General features: G+C 42.8%; 1 protein-coding gene across 1 annotated transcript in view; it reads left to right on the top strand.

Moving 5' to 3' along the window:
- The first annotated feature begins 340 nt into the window (after positions 1-340).
- Positions 341-21,023, top strand: part of Ythdf2 (YTH N6-methyladenosine RNA binding protein F2) — a 36,922-nt gene continuing 16,239 nt past the window's right edge. Inside the window, exons 1-4 of the mRNA XM_004850777.4 lie at positions 341-692; positions 1,182-1,206; positions 1,767-1,846; positions 6,759-8,342. Coding sequence (XP_004850834.2) covers positions 666-692; positions 1,182-1,206; positions 1,767-1,846; positions 6,759-8,342 — 1,716 coding nt within the window. The 5' untranslated portion in view covers positions 341-665. The remainder of the gene's footprint in view (positions 693-1,181; positions 1,207-1,766; positions 1,847-6,758; positions 8,343-21,023) is intronic.

Genomic DNA, 21,023 nt, shown 5'->3' with positions numbered 1-21,023 from the left:
GAGGTTCTGTGATCTCTCGTCGGGTTCGCTTTCGAATGGGGGTGGGGGTGTCATTGGCAGCTGGGAAGCAGGGTCATTTTAAGGTTTCTTGGGCTGAAGAGGCCGCTGTCTTACTGAGAAACAGGATTTTTGTTGATTTTTCTCAGGCTCAATCTCCTCTCTGCAGGTATTAGTCAAAAACCTCGAGCTATAAACCCCAGCCGCCCGCACCCTCCTAGGCCCCAATCGTGAGGTGGTAGAGGCGGAAAGGCCGCGAGCGTCGCTTCCGCTCCTCCAACCCACCAGAGGGCGCCGCGGCCCCGCCTCTGTCTTCCCGCGGTGCTTCGCGCCGGGCCCCTTCCGCGTGGGTGAGTGAATGTGAGAGTCAGCCTTCGCGCTGCGCGCGCGGTCCGCCTCCGCCGCTCGGCGCCCTTATTCCGGCAGCAAGGGGCGGGCGCGCGCGTAAAAGCATAGAGACGGACGTTGAGCTCTCGGGCTAGAGCGTCGCCGAGTTGGAGCCGGAGCCCGAGCCGCGCGCTGTGTCTCTGCTGCGTCCGCCGAGGCTCCGAGTGTCAGGGACAAAAGCCGCCGCCGCGCCGCTTGCTCCCGCAGCCAGGGCTCTTCCGCCGCCGCCGCGGCCCTGAAGAGAGTTCGCCGCCGCTGCTACCCGTCAGGATCCGAGAGCCATGTCGGCCAGCAGCCTCTTGGAGCAGGTACAGGCCCAACCCGCATGCCTCGGCCATTGTGTGAGGCGAGACGGAGCCCGACTAGGCCCGGCCCCGCCGCCCCCGGTCGGGCCGAGCCGCGGCGGCGCCTCCCTCAGGCCGAGTTTCGAGCCTCGCCAGCCGGCCGCACCCCATACCTCCAGCCCGGCCCGCTCCTCCCCGCCCCGGAGCCCACCAGCCGCGCCGCGCTCCCTCCCCTCCACGGGCCTGGTTTTCCTTCCTCGTTTCCTTCCCCTTCTTTGAAGCCCTGGCTCCCTTTCGTCGCCCCTGGCGCGTCCCCCGCTTTTTTCTCCGGGCTTGCCGGCCTAGCGCTTTCCCCCGCCTTCCCTTTCCAGCCTCCCCCTCACCACCATTCCTGACGCCTCCCCTTAGGTCTCCTCCTTTATTTCCTTCTCCGGCCCTGCTTTCATTTGTCTTTTCCCTTTTCCGTTTCTTCCCGGACAACTTGCTGCTCGGCGACGTTGCCTTGGCCCGCAGAGACCTAAAGGTCAAGGGAACAAAGGTAAGCCCGGCTCCGCCGGTGGCCGCGGGCCCTCCGGGAGGGGACCTGGGGGGCGGGGTCTGCGGGGAGCGCCCCGGGGAGGGGACCTTGCGGGAGCCGCTCAGCTCGCAGGTGCCTCCCGCTTGAGTGTTTGACCCTTTCGGTGTGTTCCTGCAGCTGGCGAACAGCTTTTTAGCTAACAAGGGCTAATTCATTAGGGGTGGGGGTGGATTCGGTTTTGAAATGCCCCAGGTCCTTAGTTTCCTGTAGGTCTTAGAAGGCCTTTGTTTTTCATCCTCGTGGATCACTTTCTGGAAGTAACTCACAAGCGATGGGGGAGGGGAAGCGGGAGAGAATTGAAGTCTAGAGGAGCAAATAAAATGACCTTTTTAGATCATCTTGCTCTGGGTGGAGGGAAACATGTTCATGGATGAATCTTGCTCCAGCCTTCACTTTCATCTTTAGCCTTTTGAAGTTCATACTTTACGTGCTCTCTGAACTTAGTAAGGTTTTTCTCTGGTTAGGCTGTATTTGTCTGAACTTAGGGTTGTTGTACCGCTAATTTGAAATTTTTTCTTTAGTACAAAATGGATCCGTACATCAAAAGGATGGATTAAATGATGATGATTTTGAACCTTACTTGAGTCCACAGGCAAGACCCGTGAGTAGCTGGCCATTTACATATCTGATCAAAAGATGTTGTATGCTATTAGTCTTTGTGTTCTTATCAAATCTCATTGGGGGGGGTCACTTTCTTACTATCTCTTAATGTGTTATGAAACAATTATTATAAGTGTTATAGACTGTTAAGATTATCAGGTTTGTATTGTCAGTAAACACAATGTACTCAGAGACTGTACTACTGATAACATTTTACTGTGTACCAACAGTAATACCGGTATAATTGTCCTCCCTTACCAAGAATATCGCAGGGGACAATTTAAGAATACCTTCCAGAATTAAATATTCTGAATTTTTGTCTCAGGAAACTTTTAGGAAAATTGGATTAATAATGTTATGGGAAATATTTTAATATAAAATCATGTGAACTTTTTTCAGTGCTACAAAACTGGCTGTCTTCTGTTTGGTCACTATTAAAGGGGTCTTTGTTTATCAGAATTATTTTGGAATTGAATATTTGCTATTTTGAGTTGAGCTGTATTTAGAGGAGTTTTGTTGTTGTTGTTGTTTTGAGACAATCTTGGTGTAGTTCAGGCTCTCCTTGAACTCGTGTATAGCCCAGGCTGTCCTCAATTCTTGGCGATCTCTTGCCTCAGCCTCCTGAGTGCTGGTATTACAGGCGTGTGCCATTACGCCCAGCTTTGAGTTAAGCTGTGTTTAATATCTATAGAAATGAACTTTATGTACCTCTGGCTTCTCACTAAAGAGAACTAGAGGACTTATGAAGTGGAGTTAAAAATACTGTCTGGCACAAACTAAAGTCAAACTGAGAATTACTGAGGTAGAGGTAGGGGTACCTCAGTGATAAAGGAGCTGTTGGTGAGTCTGCAGGTTACAACCCTAACACCAGCACCCTCCCACTCAAAAGTGATTGAAGTACTTGCCATATAATGCCTTTTAATTTTAAAATTAGTTGCATGTAGATTTGAGTATTGTTTCATATGACCTGTACTATAGAAACTTGTTTTATTCAATTTTTTTGTATTATCTCAAGTCCTAAAAGACAAACTTTAAAAAAATTTTTGTATTTATTTTTACCCATAGAGGTGACAATCACAAACTTATAGCTAGTAGAAGTCATTAAATTAATAGGTCCGGAGAACTGACAGTATTTCTTTTAGGATATCCTAAAAGATCAAGAGTGTGAATCATTTGCATAAATTATGAATATGTGATATATGAAATATAGTTGACATATTAACGCATACCCATATTTGGACCTGTTTTTTACAAAACACTCAAATTTCCAATGTGAAATTTTCTGCATTGGAAGTATAGAAACCACTTAAGTAAGTGACTGGAAAAGTTTTCACAGAAGACAGCCAATTAATCAGGCAAAGTAGAGAAAGAAGTAGAGGAATGAACTATTAATAGATTCCTGCTATTGAAGAAGTTTGCTTATATAATTGTTATAACAGGGAGAGCAGGAGCATTTAGAAACACAATTCTAGGTAGTTCTTGTAAAATATTGTGTAATTCAGATTTTTGAGCTCAGGGGCATGTGGGAACCTGCCAGTTCATGTGTAGGCATTCAGCTGTATCTTGGCATGATCTGTGATATTAAGTGCACTTGGTTTTTCTTTCTCAAGCCAAATCTTAACGGTCTGTTTAAACAAATTTGGAGGAAAATGTAAATCTTGGATTGGAGAAAGGTAACCTGAGAAGATTTGTTTTTTGTAGTTTGTCATCAAGAGTAATTCATGTACAGTACTTTTTTTCGTGTGTGTATGTGTACAGGACTAGAGATTGAATCCAGGGACTCACATGATAATTTGTATATTTTTAAATCTTTAAATTTTTTTTGGTTTTTTGAGACAGTCTTGCTTAAGTAGTTCAGACTGGCTTTGAACTCACTATGTAGCCCAGGACGGCCTTGAACCCTGGGTGATCCTCCTGCATCAGCCTCCCCAGTGGTGAGTGCTGGGTTTACAGAAGTGTGCCACCTCACCTGGCAGTTCTAGTACTTTTAAACCAAATTTTTATTACTCTATGTTGGAATAATATTTCAAGCTTAATCCTTTGACTCTAATGGATTTAGGTCTATGGTAAAAATTTAACACTACTTTTGAGAACTTTTAGATTTGAGAGGGTATGTGTGGAAATACTTTCATTTGGTAGTACAGGGCCTTGAAGTCAGGGAACACTGAACTCCATCCCTAGCTCTTTTTATTTTATTTTGAGGCAAAGTCTTGCAAAGCTGTTTAGGCTGACCTTGAATGTGAACTGCTTCAGCTTACCCAGTAGATAGGATTATAGATGTGTGCTACCATACGTAGCTTAACTTTAGTTTTTAGGGTTTTCATCCTGAGCTACATCCCTAGACCTTTTTTTTCGTGTACATTATATATATCACACCTACACATACATATTTATTTAATTTTGAGACGGGGTCTCATTAAGTTGCCCCAAGCTGGGCTCAGACTTCCAATCCTCCTGCCTCAGCCTCCCAGAGTATTGCAATTTCAGATGTGCCCCACTGTCTGGCTTTAACTTTAGTTTTTAAGGAAAAATTGGTAAAGAAAATTACAGCCATTTTATGAAATTCTGTTAAATAAAAAAAATTAGAGGGGCTGGGGATTTAGTTCAGTGGCGACACACCTGCCTTGCAAGCACAAGGTCATGAGTTTGATCCCCAGTACTGAAAAAAAATTCAGTGACTGAAGAGTACTATTGGCCTTGGTAATAATATAGGGCCTAAGGTAGTTGTGTTTATTTAAGCCAAAGCTGTCTATTAACTACTTAATGAATCATTATATTGCCATAATTATTGGAATGAGATACTGTGCTTCCTTCCTCCACCCTCCCATACTGGGGATTGAACCCAGGACCTTTGCTCTGAGCTACTTCTTCAGCCCATTTTATTTTATTTTACTTTATTTTATTTTAAGACAGGGTCTCACTAAGTTGCCCAGGTTGGGCTGAAACTTAGGATCCTTCTTGCCCCTGCCTTCCAGAGTGCTAGGATTACAGGCATGTACCACCAGACTTTTTTGAGTTGAGCCATGTCTGTATCTATAGACACCAATTTTAGATATGTCTGGCTTTTTACTTGAGGTTATCATGTGAGCTGTAGGACAAAAAAATTCTTTTCAGCACTAAGGTCAAGGAGGACTATTGAGGTTTTCACAGCATCTGTATCTTGGTGTGAAGACCTTTGCACATATAATTTTTTTTTTTTTTGAGATATGGTCTTGCTATATAGTTTAGACTGATCTTGAAGTAACTGTGTAGCCTAAGTTGGCCTTGAACTTGTGGCACTCTTCCTGCTTCAGCTTCCCATGTTGGGGATTACAGGTGTGCATCACTGTGCCAGGCCAAATTAATGTTTTAATGAATCCTAAATATTTAGATTGTAAATTGCCTGCCTGGCTTCTTTCTCTCCTCCCTCCCTCCTTCCCTCTTTGGCTCTTTTCAGATGGAGTATCGCTAAATTGCCCAGGCTGGGCTTGAACTTTCCTTTTTTTTCCTCCAGTACCAGGAATTGAACTGAGGACCTTGCACTCAGGACCTTGTGCTTGCCAGGCAGGTGGGGCTCCACTGAGCTAAATCCCTGGCATCCAAGGCTTGAATTTTCTTGGTCCTGCCTTAGCCTTCCAGAGTGTTAGGATTATAGACATGTGCCACCACCTGGCTATACTGTACTATTTCTAATGGAAAAATTAGATGCATTTCTAGGTAACGATATTTTTCATTTTAAATTCTCTGGAATCCATTGAGCATTTCATTTCCAAGTTATAATTCATGTTATCTGTTAACATTTTTAGATGGTTTGACTAGAAAGCTAACATTGTAAATTATATAATGAACTTTGCTTTTTTTGTTATGATTGAGGAATGATTACACATATATTTGAGCTGTTCTTGAAATTTCTTTTTTTTTTTTTTTAACCTATTACCTGGTTTTGGTAGGAAACTTTTTTTTTTTTGGAGTGAAGAGCCTGGCCTCAAATTTTCTCTTTTTTTTTGGTACCGGGAATTGAGCTCGGGTCCTTGCGCTTGCACAGCAGGCCGCAAAACCACTGAGCTAAATCCCTGCCCCCAAGCCTCAAATTTCCTGTATCAGCCTCCCTAGTGCTGGGAATATATGGGTGTACCATGCCCATATTCAGTGTGAAAATGCTTGCAACACATTTCTGATCTTCCAGAATGCCCACACCTTAAATCCAAAGGTAATTGCCTTTAATAGAAACATCATCTCAACACTTAACATGGAGTAAGACAGACTGTTGGTAAAACGCTGTTTACCCTTTTTAAAATTGTAATACTAAAGTGCCATATTTGCTGCATATATTAGCCTAACTTTAAATGTTTTAAACATTTTTTGATTATAGACTTTACTTTTTTGGGGGGGGGTATCGGGGCTCGAACTCGGGACCTCATGCTTTCGAGGCAGGCCGCGGAACCACTGAGCTAAATAATCCATGGCCTATGCCAAAATTTCTTAGAATACAAAAATGTCATCACAAAAAAAATGCCAGTAAGTTTATAGATTGATAATTTTTTCCCCGCCGGTACTGAGGATTGAGCTCAGGGCCTTCACACTGAGCTATATCTATCCTCACCATTGCCTCCCTCCCATTTTTTTTTTTTTTTTTTCGAGTCAGGATCTCACTGTGTAGTTCCAGGTAGAACTCAGGGCGATCTTTCAGCCTCTCCAGTACTGGGATTTCAGGCATGTACCACCATGCCCAGCTCCCCCCTCCCTTTTGAGACAGGATTTCTACTAAGTTGCCCAGGCTCGACCTGAAACAGCTTAGAATGATCATTTGAATGTGGTTTCCTTTTTTGTAGTAATGACTCCAATAGTTTGAATTGTGTGATTAATGGGAGAGGAAATGTGCTGATGTTAATTTTTGTGTTTTGATTTACTTGCCTTTTTCCTTTCTTTCGCAGAATAATGCATATACCGCCATGTCAGACTCCTACTTACCCAGTTACTACAGCCCCTCCATTGGCTTTTCTTATTCTTTGGGTGAAGCTGCTTGGTCTACTGGGGGTGACACAGCCATGCCCTATCTAACTTCTTATGGACAGCTGAGCAACGGAGAGCCCCACTTCTTACCAGATGCAATGTTTGGGCAACCGGGAGCCCTAGGTAGCACTCCATTTCTGGGTCAGCATGGTTTTAATTTTTTTCCCAGTGGGATTGACTTCTCAGCATGGGGAAATAACAGTTCTCAGGGACAGTCTACACAAAGCTCTGGATATAGTAGCAATTATGCTTATGCACCTAGCTCCTTAGGTGGAGCCATGATTGATGGACAGTCAGCTTTTGCCAATGAGACCCTCAATAAGGCTCCTGGCATGAATACTATAGACCAAGGGATGGCAGCACTGAAGCTGGGTAGCACCGAAGTTGCAAGCAGTGTTCCAAAAGTTGTAGGTTCCGCTGTTGGTAGTGGGTCCATTACTAGTAACATCGTGGCTTCCAATAGTTTGCCTCCAGCTACCATTGCTCCTCCAAAACCAGCATCTTGGGCTGATATTGCTAGCAAGCCTGCAAAACAGCAACCCAAGCTGAAGACCAAGAATGGCATTGCAGGTTCAAGTCTTCCACCACCCCCAATAAAGCATAACATGGATATTGGAACTTGGGATAACAAGGGTCCAATGGCAAAAGCCCCTTCACAGGCTTTGGTTCAGAATATAGGTCAGCCAACCCAAGGGTCTCCCCAGCCTGTAGGTCAGCAGGCTAACAATAGCCCACCAGTGGCTCAGGCATCAGTAGGGCAACAGACACAGCCATTGCCTCCACCTCCACAGCAGCCTGCCCAGCTCTCAGTTCAGCAACAGGCAGCTCAGCCCACCCGCTGGGTAGCACCTCGGAACCGTGGCAGTGGGTTCGGTCATAATGGGGTGGATGGTAATGGAGTAGGACAGTCCCAGGCTGGTTCTGGATCTACTCCTTCAGAGCCACACCCAGTGTTGGAAAAGCTACGGTCCATTAATAATTATAACCCCAAGGATTTTGATTGGAATCTGAAACATGGCCGGGTTTTCATCATCAAGAGCTACTCTGAGGACGATATCCACCGTTCCATTAAGTATAATATCTGGTGCAGCACAGAGCATGGTAACAAGAGACTGGATGCTGCTTACCGTTCCATGAACGGGAAAGGCCCCGTTTACTTACTTTTCAGTGTCAACGGCAGTGGACACTTCTGTGGCGTTGCAGAAATGAAATCTGCTGTGGACTACAACACATGTGCAGGTGTTTGGTCCCAGGACAAATGGAAGGGTCGTTTTGATGTCAGATGGATTTTTGTGAAGGACGTTCCGAATAGCCAACTGCGACACATTCGCCTAGAGAACAATGAGAATAAACCAGTGACCAACTCGAGGGACACTCAGGAGGTGCCTCTGGAAAAAGCTAAGCAGGTGTTGAAAATCATAGCCAGCTACAAGCACACCACTTCCATTTTTGATGACTTCTCACACTATGAGAAACGCCAAGAGGAAGAAGAAAGTGTTAAAAAGGTAACCAGCTTCCCATTCTTAAACATATACACTGAGGAATTAGAAAAATAGAAGTATTAAAATGAGCAGTTAATAAGAGCTCTGTAAATAACACAGGGTCACTTAAAGAGTCCAAGGCTTTATAGACAACCTGTAGTTGGTTTTAATATTTAAATCCTACCCTGAAAGAATGTGAGAACATTCTTTGTGAAGAACAGTGGAGGACAGAAGAAATAGTGGGATTAAAGGAGAAACAATAGAGAAACAAGTTACATGATGGAGAAAGAGGTGAAGAATGAGTGAAAGGGAATTTTTTTTTTGTACCAGGGATCGAACTCTGGAGCTGCACTTTCAAGGCAGGCGGTGGAACCTCTGAACTAAATCCCTGGCCCTGGGGAATTCTTGAGGTAGTAGAGTGATAGAAATTAAAGTAGGAAAATATTGAGGGTGTAATATGGTAGAGAAAAATGTGAAAGTTTTGTTAGAATTAAATTTTAGACTTGGTGTAGGATTTTATGGTTGATTTTTCAAGAGTTGGCATACCACTAAATCCTGAAATCTTGTGTTCTCTACGACAAGTGGAAGCATTGAGTGTTTTCCAAAACTCTTGTTCTATTTTGTGGTTAATCACTTCTTTGTGATGCTGGGGATTGAGCCTGGGGGTGGGGTTCCCATGTAAGCTAAGCTAGGCTGGTGTCCTACCACTGAGGCAGATTCCAAGCCATAGAAAATTTACTGTTTGTTGACTTTTTGAGAACAGGGTCTTGGTAATGTAGTCCAGGCTGGCCTTGAACTCACTATGTCGCTGGCCTCACACTCATGGCAGTCCACGCCTTAGCCTTCCAGGTGCTGGGATTATAATCATGTGCCACCAGGCCTGGCTACTATTTATAAAACTTGGAAAAGATCATCAGGAAAGTCTGATCTCTTGTTTTTATTTTTATTTTTATTTTACTATTTGGTACCGGGGATTGAACTTGGGACCTTGCACTTGCAAGACAGTTAGTGGAACCACTGAGCTAAATCCCCAGCCCTGATCTCTTGTTTTTAACATGTTGTATTCCTAAGGAGTCACTGATTCCTTTGTGACAGGTTGGAATCTTGGACATAGTGATAGAGGATGGATTGAAATGAAATAGTTGAGTTACTTGAAGGGGTTGGTAGTGCTTGCTCTGTCGGTGATTATGGACAAGAAGAACATTTTTCTTTGAAGATTTGTAGATGAATAGTTTGAGAGAATCTTCAGCTGGTTAGCCTCAAATATTAAATTAAAAACCTGACCAAACTTGTGTAACTGTATATTCCTTAAATTTGTTGTGAATGCATAAAGGATCCTGTATATAGTCTAGGATCTGAGACACTCATTCCTCTATGAAAACTAATTTCTTTGAGCAGCAGGAGGAGGGGTATTTTGTAGGGTTTTTTTGTGTGTTTTGGTATGGGGATGGAACTCAGGACCTTGTCCCTTTGAGGCAGTCATGGCGCAACTGAGCTAAATCCTTAACCCGGTGCATAGTTGTTTAAAGCCCTGATAGTTGCTGTCTTCCATTTAAGTGCATACAGATGAATGAGAAATGGAGGTAGCACTTGTTAGTGATGTTAAAAAGCATTGGAAATAGAGCGCCAGATTATTGAAAAGTTGACCAACAGGAAAAAGTGTTCTTTTTTTTTTCGGCTACTGGGGATCGAACTTGGGACCTTGGGCTTGCAAAGCAGGCAATGGAACCACTGAGCTAAATCCCTGGCCCCAAAAGTGTTCTTTGATAGTCCCACTCTTCCCCTCCTTCACTGAGCTGTATCTTCAGCCTTTTTAAATTTATTTTTTATTCTTTTTAGCCTTTTTAAATTTTAAAACAGGGTCTGGCTAAATTGCCCAAGCTGGGTGTGAATTTGAGATCCTCCTAGCTTCCCAGAGTGCTTGGATTACAGCTGTGTGCCACCACACCCAGCTTTGACAGTCCTTTAAACTCTTCTTTTCCTCCAGAGTTTACCAGTTTGATTTAAAATTTGCCATAAACTTGTATTAAATGATGATGGTGTTTGCCGGGTGTGGTGGCACACACCAGCCAGCCTGGGCTACATAGTGAGTTCAAGGCCAGGCTGAAGGACATAGTGAGACCCTGTCTCTCCAAAAAAAAAAAAAAAAAAAATGATAGTGTTTACTGATTATTTTGCTAGATATTTGGAGGAAAGACACCCCCCCCCCACCCACCTTTTTGCCCTTGAATTCCTTGTGTACCCTAGACTGGCCTGGAACTGGCAAGTTCCTCCTACCTCAGCCTCCTGAGTGCTGGAATTACAAGCATGCACTACCACACCCAGTTCTGAATGACTTCTGACCATCTTCTCTGGCTGCTGTCTCTAGAGGAATAAGAAAGGAAGCTGTGATCTTTATAGATATCAGATAGTGGCTCAGCAGATTTGTGAATATGTGTGAGGGACTTCTTAGGTGGTTGGCTTAACCTAGCTTAAAACTTGAAACTTAAATATAGTGTACCTCATTACAAATCCGCTCTTTCATTTTGCATAATTCTGTCCTACGTTTTGTAATTAAAACCAGAAAGGCAAAAATGAAATTTTTAGGAATGCACAGTATAGATGTTAAGACAAACTTCTCTATATTAGAACCCAGTTGGGAAAGTGTTAAAAAATGAAGTAACAAAAAACAACAAAAAAAAAATGAAGTAGCAAACGTGCATTAGCTTATGTTGATTTTTTTATTTTTTGTGGTGCTTGGGATGAACCTAGGACCTGACACATGGCTGGTAGATACTACATTTCCAGGCCTTTGTTGACTTTTTTTTGCTATATTGGTAATCTAGCCAATGACCTTATGCTAGCTAAGTGCTCTGCCACTGAGTTACATCCCTAGCCCCCTTGGCGACTTTTTTTTGGTACTAGGGATAGAACCCAGAGCCTTCATACTGAACTGGATCTCCAGCTCTTTTCGTTTACTTTTTTATTCATATTTTGATTTTCATTCCTTTATTTTTATTAGTACACATTTACAGTACATGATAACATGCATTGTGGGAAGTTGGTACATGTTATTTTTAAATCTTGAGATAGGGTTGTCTCACTGAGTCTTTCAGATTGCCTTGGCTGGGCTTGAATTTGTGATCTTCCTATGTCAGCCTCTCCAGAGTACTGGGATTACAGGTGTGCACCACCATACCTTGCTCTGTGTTAATTTTTTTTTCATGAGACAGGGTCTTGTTATGTAATTCAGGCTGTCCTTGAACTCCCTGTAGCCAAGGCTGGGCTTGAACTTGAGATGATTCTCCTTAACTCAGCCTCCAGCATGTGCCATTGTGTGATGCTTAATCAAGGATGTATTTGGATTAAATTCACTAGAGTGGCTCAGAGAATGATAATTAAACTTTTGAAACAAAAAATAAATGAAAGATAATTTTTTTTTTTTGAGTACCAGGGATGGAACACGGGTCCTTGCACTTGTGCAGCAGGCGGCGAAACCACTGAGCTAAATCCCCGGCCCTTAGAAAAGATAATTGAACTTTGTAAATAGGTGTAAGAGTCATATGTTGGAATTGACCAACTTTTTAATATTTTCCTAGTATAGCTGGGGATTTAGCTCAGTGGTGCTGTTACCTGCCTTGCAGGTACCAATATTTTCCTAGTATAAGTGTAATAATAGTAACACTTTAAGGTCATTGTTGTTATAACTAATGGTTGAGGCTGGGGATGTACTTTAGTGGTATTTGCTTAGCATTTGCCAGGCCCTGGGTTTGATACCTAGCACTGCTGAAAAATGACAACCAGTGTTTTTTCCAAAACCATTCTATAATGACTCCTGATAAGTACCCTCATTGCTCTTACGGTAGTGAACAAGCTACCTGATAAAATTTTTTTTTTTTAAATTATGCTGTGTCAGATTGATTTTTAATTTACTTTCTGTAAGAAGAGCTGTTAAGGTTTCAGGAAGGTCTCCATAATTGTTTCTAAACTCAGTATTTCCTTATTCCTCTGTTGGCTGCAATTTTCCTTAGCGACCTTATGTAACTGACTGTAAACTGTTCTGATGCCTTTATTAGGTTTCCAAGAGCAAGTTTCATGAGAACAGGACAGACAGCTCATTGAGGCATTGGATTCTTAGGTGGGGAGTTTGCGTGTGGCCTTTGTGTTTACAGCATTGTAAGAAAATCTTCGTGGCAAATAGGATTGGTAACTCAATAAGCGGGGAAATACCACATCCTGAAGGTGATGTCACAGCTGTTCTAAAGTTTCATGATTGGGGCCATATTTTGGCAGAAGCCTCTGAAGCAAAGGCAACACTGGGCCAGGGATTTAGCTCAGTGGTTTTGCCACCTTCTGTGTAAGCACAAGGACCTGAGTTCGATCCCCAGTACCAAAAAAAAAAACAACAAAGGCAACACCATTTTTGCCCAATTTTCTCACTGACTTATTCTGTCATGTGATCTAATTGAGTATCATAGAACCTTCAAGCATTGAATCTATCTGGCTTGCTATTTTCAGGAAATTTTAGTGACTTTTTTTTTGGTACCAGGGATTGAACTCGGGACCTTGCGAATTCGAGGCAGGTGCTGGAACCACTGAGCTAAACCTCTGGCCCAAGTGACTTTTTTGGTGACAGGTCTTGCTATGTAGTAGTCTAGGCTGGCCTCAAACTCATGGCAGTCCTAGGATTATAGGTATACACCACCACGTAGGGCCTTGAGTGACATTTTTGATAGTATGGTTCAGTTGTATACTATAGTTTTTCGTTTTTCTTTTTTTGGTACCAGGGATCTAACTCAGGACCTTGTGCTTGTGAGGCAGGTGGCGGCACCACTAAGCTAAATCCCTGGCCCACTATAGTGTTCTGTAATCTGCTTTCTGTTTTATTTAGAATCTTCCCCAATTGTTAAATATTATTCTTTTCTTTAAATTTTTTTGAGACAGGGTCCTGTTATGTAGTACAGGCTGGCCTTGAACTCATGTGAAGCCCAAGTGGGGCTCAAACTCATGGTGATCTTCCTACCTTAGCCTCCCAGTACTAGGATTACAGGTACCACCATACCTGGCCTGTGGGATCATTTTATTATAATTTACCAGTCCCTAATTGTTGAATGCCAGCATTCATATTTTATGCTGTTTTATAACCTTTTCCAGTTAAAATACCAGGACAAGGAAACATCCTTTTATGTAAAAATTCGTTTGCATATATCCTTCAGTGTTTAGCTGGGCCCAAGGGCATATACTTTTTTGAAGGTCTTGGCATATGAACACTGATTTTACATTAAAAAATTTTTTTTAAACTCTGCAGCTTGAACCCATGTCATCACTCAATGCTAGGCACTCTACCACTAGTCCCCAGCTTGTGTGTGTGTGTGTGTGTGTGTGTGGGGTCATCTTGGGGTTTGAACCCTGGACCTTTGCACTACATCCTCAGCCTTTTTATTTTTTAATTTGAGGCAAGGTCTTGCTACGTTGCCCAGGCTGCCTTGGCCTCCCAGAGTGCTGTGATTACAGTCATAGCCCACCATCCTTGTCTCCCCAGCCCTTTCTGTTTGTTTTTTGGTACTGGGATTGAACTCAGGACCTTGCGCTTGCGAGGTAGGTGGCAGCACCACTGAACTAAATCTCTGGCCCTCCCCAGCACTTTTTTATTTTTGGCACTACCAGGGATTGAATTCAGGACCTTGCACTTGTAAGGCAGGCGCTGTGCCACTGAGCTAAATCCCTGGCCCTCCCCAACCCTTTTTTTTTTTTTTTGTGGTACCGGGGATCGAACTCGGGTCCTTGTGCTTGTGCAGCAGGCGGCGAAACCACTGAGCTAAATCCCTGGCCCAAGAAACCTTTCTTGTGTCAGACCTGATAGTGTACTTTTTTTTTTTTTTGGTACCGGGGATTGAACTCGGGTCCTTGTGCTTGCGCAGCAGGCGGCAGAACCACTGAGCTAAATCCCCGGCCCTTTGATAGTGTACTCTTGCCATGCCTGAAATGTTCCTTATTTGGAAGGCTGAAACCCAAGTTTTAGTAAGAGATTGTTTCAGAATAATAAATTTATTAAAAAGGGGCTGGAGATGTAACTCAGTGCTAGAGTATATGTCTAGCATGTGCAAGGCCCTAGGTTCAACCCTTGACACTGGAAAAACAACAGAAGTAACCTTTCTCTTTAGACTCAGCTCTGGAATACTTAGGCAGAAAGGGAGAGTTACTCTCTCTATTAGTGATGATCTTTCAGAAACTATAAAATAGTTGACTTTTAATTTTTTTCTGGTACCAGGAATTGAACTCAGGGTCTTGTGCTTGCCAAGCAGGTGTTGTGCTCCTGAGCTACATCCCTTGTCCCTAAAATAGTTGATTTTTTTTTTTTTTTTTTTTTTGGTACTGGGGCTTGAACTCAGGACCTTGTGCTTGTGAGGTAGGCGCTGTGCCACTGAGCTAAATCCCTGGCCCTAGTTGATTTTTAAAAAGTATTTTTAGCCTTCTAACTACAAGTAAGAATAAGGGAATTACTCTAGCAGTGGGGCCCAAGGACTATAATTCTGTTAAAACTTGCTAGCATTATGTTAGATTCAGTTAGACATATAGATAAGTAATTTTTCTGGATAACTGGAAAGCTAATGGAGAGATAGGAGAAAGATGAAAATGTTATGTTGGCAGTGGCTTGAGGTTTATAACTTTAAAAACAATGCTGTTGAGGGAAGTGAAAAAAAAAATAATGCTTGTTGGTTAGGTGTACTAGCACAAGCCTGTGATCCCACCTACTCCAAAAGCTGAGGGGCAAAGAGATGCAATTTCAAAGCCAACCTGGACGGGCAGGGATTTAGCTCAGTGGTTCCGGCGCCTGTCTCGAAAGCTCAAGGTCCTGAGTTCAATCCCTGGTACCAAAAAAAAAAAACCAAACAAAGCCAACCTGGATGAATTAGTGAGACTCTGGCTCAGAATAAAGAGGGGTGAGGATGTAGGTGTGTGTGGGTGGGTGGTGGAGGTGGTGGTACTGGGCCTTCACGCTGAGTTACATCCCAAGCTCTTTTTTTTAAGACAGGGCCTCAGGCCAGGGATTTAGCTCAGTGGTTCCGCTGCCTGCCTCGAAAGCACAAGGACCTGAGTTCGATCCCCAGTACCAAAAAGAAAAGAAAAAAAGACAGGGTCTCATTGTCCTTCAGGCTTGAATTTATTAGGTAGCCCAGCAGCAATCCTCCTGCCTCAGCCTCCCAAGGACTGGGATTATGGGCAAGACCCACCATCTTTTAAATTTTGAGACAGGGTCTTGATTGTGTCTGTTTTTTTTGGTACCGGGGATCGAACTTGGGACCTTGCGCTTGTGAGGCAGGCAGCGGAACCACTGAGCTAAATCCCCGGCAAGACAGGGTCTTGAGGGTGGAGAATTTAGCTGTGCAAGCCCAAGGTGCCAAGTTTGATCCCTGGTACCAAAAAAAAGGGTCTCGATAAGCTGCTAAATATCCCATACTAGACTTGAACTTGTGTACCTTCTGCCTCGCCTCTAGAGTGCTACAGGGATGCACTACCACATCCAGTTTATATTTGTGTTTATTTTATTTATTTTTATTTATTTATTTATTTTTGAGACAGGGTCTCGCTGTGTAGTCCAGGCTGGCTTTCAACTTGCTATGTAGCCCAGGCTAGCCTTGAACTTGAGGAGATCCTCCTGCCTCAGCGTATATATTCTTAATTGATACATACTAATTGTACATATTTATGTGGGTATCCTCTTTCAATCAAGATGGCAGATCTGAGCATTTTTGTAAATCCTGAGGTTGTCTCTGTGGCTATTTGCAGATAAAGCCAGCTTCCTTGACAAAAGGTTTGGGGAAATTCTGTTTGTATTACTCATTATCTTTGTTATTTTGTGGATAAAATGCCACTTTCTGCAGCTTCCTTACCAGGAGAACTAGACGAGAATAGATGACATTAAATTTGGGTCTGTTTGAACCATGCCCTTTGTATACAACCAACCAATGTTGATACAGTGCCATCATTGCCTTAGAAGCAGCCACAATGAGGACAACAAAATAGATAAAATATTGAAGAAGAGCTGTAATAGAGAAATGAAGACATTTAGGCTTTCTAGAGAAGAGTGGGAAATTAGGGAAGGTATTATGGAGGAAATAACATTTGATCCATTTCAAGTATATAATACTGGACTGTCTTAATCCCAGTACTAGGGAGGGTGGGCAGGAGAGTTCAAGGCCAGCCTGGGCTAGGTAGTGAGGCCATAGCCTGAACTACATAGCAAGACTCTGTTATAAAAACAAAAACATAATAATAGACAAATAACATTGAAATGGTAGCAAGGTGCTTGGCACATAGTGCACACTAAAGTGTGGGTTATCTTGGGGCTGAGGGTGTGGATCTTAACCTGACTTTCTCTAGTAATGTTCTAGAGCTGGGGGTTGTAGACTAGCTGTTTAGCTTTCAAGAAGTTTAGCAAGCTGGTTCTTAAACATAATCATAATTAAATGAATTAAATAAACTTGCAATTAAGTACATTGTATTAAAAGGTATTTTAAGTACTTTCTATGTAAGATTACATTATAAAACTAGTTTATAATATAAATTTTACATAAGTTTAAATACCATTATTAAAAGTAATAAATATGCACATTTATTATTCTTAAGGTTATTTACATCTGTGGCATTAGTGTGTAGCTGGGTGTGGTGGTGCATGCCTGTAATCCCAGCACTCAGAAGGCTGAGGCAGGAAGGTTGCCTCAAGTTCGAGGCCATCCTGAACTACATATAGAAACTCTGTCTCAGAAAAAGGGCTGGGGAGATATACTCAGTGGGTAGGCCCTGGATTCAATTGCCAGCAGTGCAAAAAAAATTCTTTTTCCTCAATATCTGAAAAATCATCCTCCATTTAACAAAGAAGTTGCTCAAACGGTTGATGAACTAATCACATGTCACTGTGTCACTTCTTAATAGGTGATAAGTGAAAATATATTGGAACTATATTTTAAGACCCACTGTGTCTCTCTAACCCCAAAGCCCGTGGATCACTAGGTGATACAGTGTTTGCCAGATAGAAAAGTAGGGATGAAGCCAGGTGGGATGGTGCACACTTGCAATCCCAGCACTCAGGAGGCTGAGGCAGGAGTGCCATGAGTTCGAGGTCACCCTGAACTATAAAGTGAAATCCTATATCAAAAAAAAAGGGAGAATAAGCATTCTTGAGAAGAAGGATAGCATGTTTAAAACACAGTCTTCAACTGGGTGTGGTGGTGAATGTCTGTAGTCCAGCTACATGAGAGATAAAGGTGGGATGACCTTTGAGCCCATGCAGTCAAGATGAGCATGTGCCGCATAGTGAGACCCTCATCTCAGAAAGATTATGAATAGTTATGGTGTTGCATATTTTTGGAATCAGTTCAGTGTGATATGGAATGGTAAGTGACAAACCAGGAGAAGATGGTTGTATATGAAGCATTTGATGGTGTCCCATCCCCTCCCCTACTGGAGGTCAAACTCATGACCTTGGGCTTGCCAGGCAGACACAGTGCCACTGAGTTACATCCCTGGCCCAGGGTTTGGTTTTTTATCATTTTTTTAATTTGGTTATAAGGGAGAGTAGTAATTAGAGAAATTTTGGAGGCTGGGATGTTTGAAAACTGACTTTGTAAGGTAACTTGCTAGGCACTTTTATAGTCTTGATCTTTAATTACCACACCAGCCCTAGGAGGCAGTATCACATTTACAGATAGGGAAGTGAATACTCAAATTAGCAATTTAAGGAAATATACCGATGTGAGAGGTAGGAGATAACTTAGAGTAAATGAGATGCTTTACCAAAATGAAGAAAAAGACAGGAGGGCCTGAACCAAGATAATGGTAATGAAGAATTTACAGGCATATTTGCTCCATTTTTGGTGGTCTAGGGGTTAAATCCAGTGGTGCTGTACCACAGCGACATCCCAGTCCATTTCCTTTTTCTTTTTCTTTTTGATGTTTTTGAGACAGTCTCACTGTGTATTCCAGGCCTGCCTTAAACTCACTGTGTACCCCAGGCTGGCCTCAAACTCATGGCGATCCTCCTGCCTCAGCTTCCCAAGTGCTGAGATTATAGGTGTTTTTTATTTGGAGACAGGCTCTCAATGAATTGCCTAAAATGGCCTTGAACTTGTGATCCTCCTATCCTAGCCCTCTGAGTAGCTAGGATGCTAGGCGTGGGCCACAGTGCCCAGTGTAGCTGTTTTGTTTTTTTTTAATTAGAGAATATAGGAGGAATAGCAGTTTAGGTTTAGGATTTGGAGATGTATTGCTTTTTCTTTTTCTTTTTCTTTTTTTTTTGAGATAGGGTCTCTCTGTGTAGTTCAAAGCAAGTCATGAACTCACTGTGTAGCCCGAAACTGGCCTTGAACTCACAGGGATCCTCTTCCTGCCTCAGCCTCCCCAAGTGCTGGTATTACAGGCATGCACCACCACAACTGGCTGTATTGTTGGGTTTTTTTGGGTATCAGGGATTGAACTCGGGACCTCACGCTTGCAAGGGAGGTGGTGGAACCACTGAGCTAAATCCCCAGCCCTGTATTGGTTTTTTGAAAGAATGTTGAGGTGCCTGTGGGATAGTAGGGTGTGCCAGGTCTAGTGGTACACTCCTGTAGTCCTAGCACTTGGGAGTCTGAGGCAGGAGTATCACAATTTTGAGCTCAGCTCAGCCTGGGCAGTTTAGGGTCTTAACAAGACCCTGCCTGAAAAACAAAAAAAATACAAGGGTTGGAGATGTAGTTCAGTGCAAAGGTACAGGGTTCAGTCTCTAGCTCCTCTTTCCCATAAATTAGGGATCTCTCTGGGGGTGGTGGAAGGTGCCTGTAATCGGGAGGCCACAGCAGAAGTATCTCCAATTGAAGGTCAGATTGGACAATTTAAGGAGACCTTATCTCAAAATTAAAAAAAAAAAGAGGTAAAGACATAACCCAACAGTATCCTGAGTTTAGTCCCTCATACTTGGGGTGGAGGAGGGAGGATGGGGGATTTTGGATCTTGGATCGTGGAACAGAGATCTGTTGATAAAAATTTGGGAGCTTTCAGTTTTGTGCAGGGAAGAACATGGAATTTTTTCCCGGGTAACTTAGTGAGACCCTTTTCTCACAAGAAAAAAGGGCTGGCGATGTAGCTTAGTGTGAAGGCCCTGGATTTGATCCCCAGTACTGAAAAAAGAAATGGCTAATTTCACATTCTTAGCTTCCTTTCCCTGTGGGAGATCCTTTTTTTCCCCTCATACTGAAGACTGAACCCAGTGCCTTTGCCCTGAACTACACCCCAGCTCTTTTTACTTTTCTGAGACATGGTCTTGCTAAATTTACCAAGCTTTGCTTGAATTTGGATCCTCCTACTCAGCCTCTCAAAGTGCTGGGATTGTAGGCATGCACCACCACAACACCTGTTTTCCCCCTGGGAGATACTTGAAAGATTGTGAAGCACAGTTTGGAACTCACTAGATGACAGGCATTTAAAAAAGGGTACAATGTAGAGTGGGAGGCCAAGGTGTTGGAAACCTGTAACCACAGCACTCAGGAGGCTGAGGCAGGATTCCAGTACAGGTTCAAGGCCAGCCTGTGCTGCAAAGGGAGCGCTCTCTCTCTCTCTCCCCCTCCCTCCTTCCCTCCCCCCCCCCCAATAAAAAACAAAGCCAAAACAACAAAAATGAAATGGTGCTTGGAAGTTGAGGTAGGTATGTTTGTTTTGAAATTGGAGGAGTGGAGTGTAAGGATTCTGCAGGTTCAGCATCTCTTATAGATGTGCTGGGTTATTTAATGTGTCAGCAGAGTTCCCAGGAATGAGCAAAGATTTATTTCCAAGGGGAGACCACCAGGAAGTCTACAACATTTGCTTTGAATGACCCAGTTTTAGGAACAGTGTGATAGAAAAACTATCCTATAGGGAAGAAAAGGCTGTTCCTAAGTTAGGGTAAACAAATGTAATATCTGTCTACTTTCCCACATTCACAATTGAATTCTGTAAGTACAGTATACAGATAGTCAAGGAGACGATGAGTGTGGCACTTCGTCTTCTTTGGGAAGCAGGTGACAGTTTAAGTTTGCCTGCTGCTGCCACCTTCTGGGTGAAGTTCTAGTTTCAACAAAACTAGAAAAGTTTGAGCTAGTTTAGATAATTCCCAGTTGAAGTGATTTAATTCCAGTTAGCCGTTGGGGGACTATTAAGAACTTACTGTATGACATATCAGATAGAACCTTATAGGACAGATAGTATATATTGAAGTGCCAATTTTATACTGAGACCAAGTGCAAAAGAAAATAGCAAGACCAGTTTGGGCTAGCTACTGTCATCCAAAAATTTTTAAGAGTTAATTGAATTCCATCTGGAAGGATGGGTAGGGAAAGATAGTAGAAAGATAGTGGTTAATCTAAAAGTTTGAGCTGTTTGGTATAGAGAGATAGGCAGTTATTATCTCCCTCCCTCCCTTCCTCCCTTCTTCCCTTCGGGGAGCGAACAAAATCCCTGTCCCCTTTTTCTTTTTTCTTTTTTCTTTTTTTTCCTTTTTTAGATAGGGGTTCATGTTACTCAGGCTTGCCTTGAACTAGGTATCTTCCTAGCTCTCAGCCTCCCCAGTAGCTGGGATTACAGGTGTATGCCACCATGTGTACCTAAAATTGCTCTTATCTCTATCTCCTGTAGTATAAGTAGTCTTCTATATGTATCCATGGGTTCTACATGCATGGTTTATTTTGAAATGAGATCTCACTATGTAGTTGG

Source organism: Heterocephalus glaber, unplaced genomic scaffold, assembly GCF_053883595.1.
Source record: "Heterocephalus glaber isolate CG9 unplaced genomic scaffold, H.glaber_assembly_v1.0 deba00001452, whole genome shotgun sequence".
Classification (NCBI taxonomy): Eukaryota; Metazoa; Chordata; class Mammalia; order Rodentia; family Bathyergidae; genus Heterocephalus; species Heterocephalus glaber.
The sequence above is the reverse complement of the archived record's forward strand: the minus strand, read 5'-3'. Positions and strand labels throughout refer to the sequence as shown.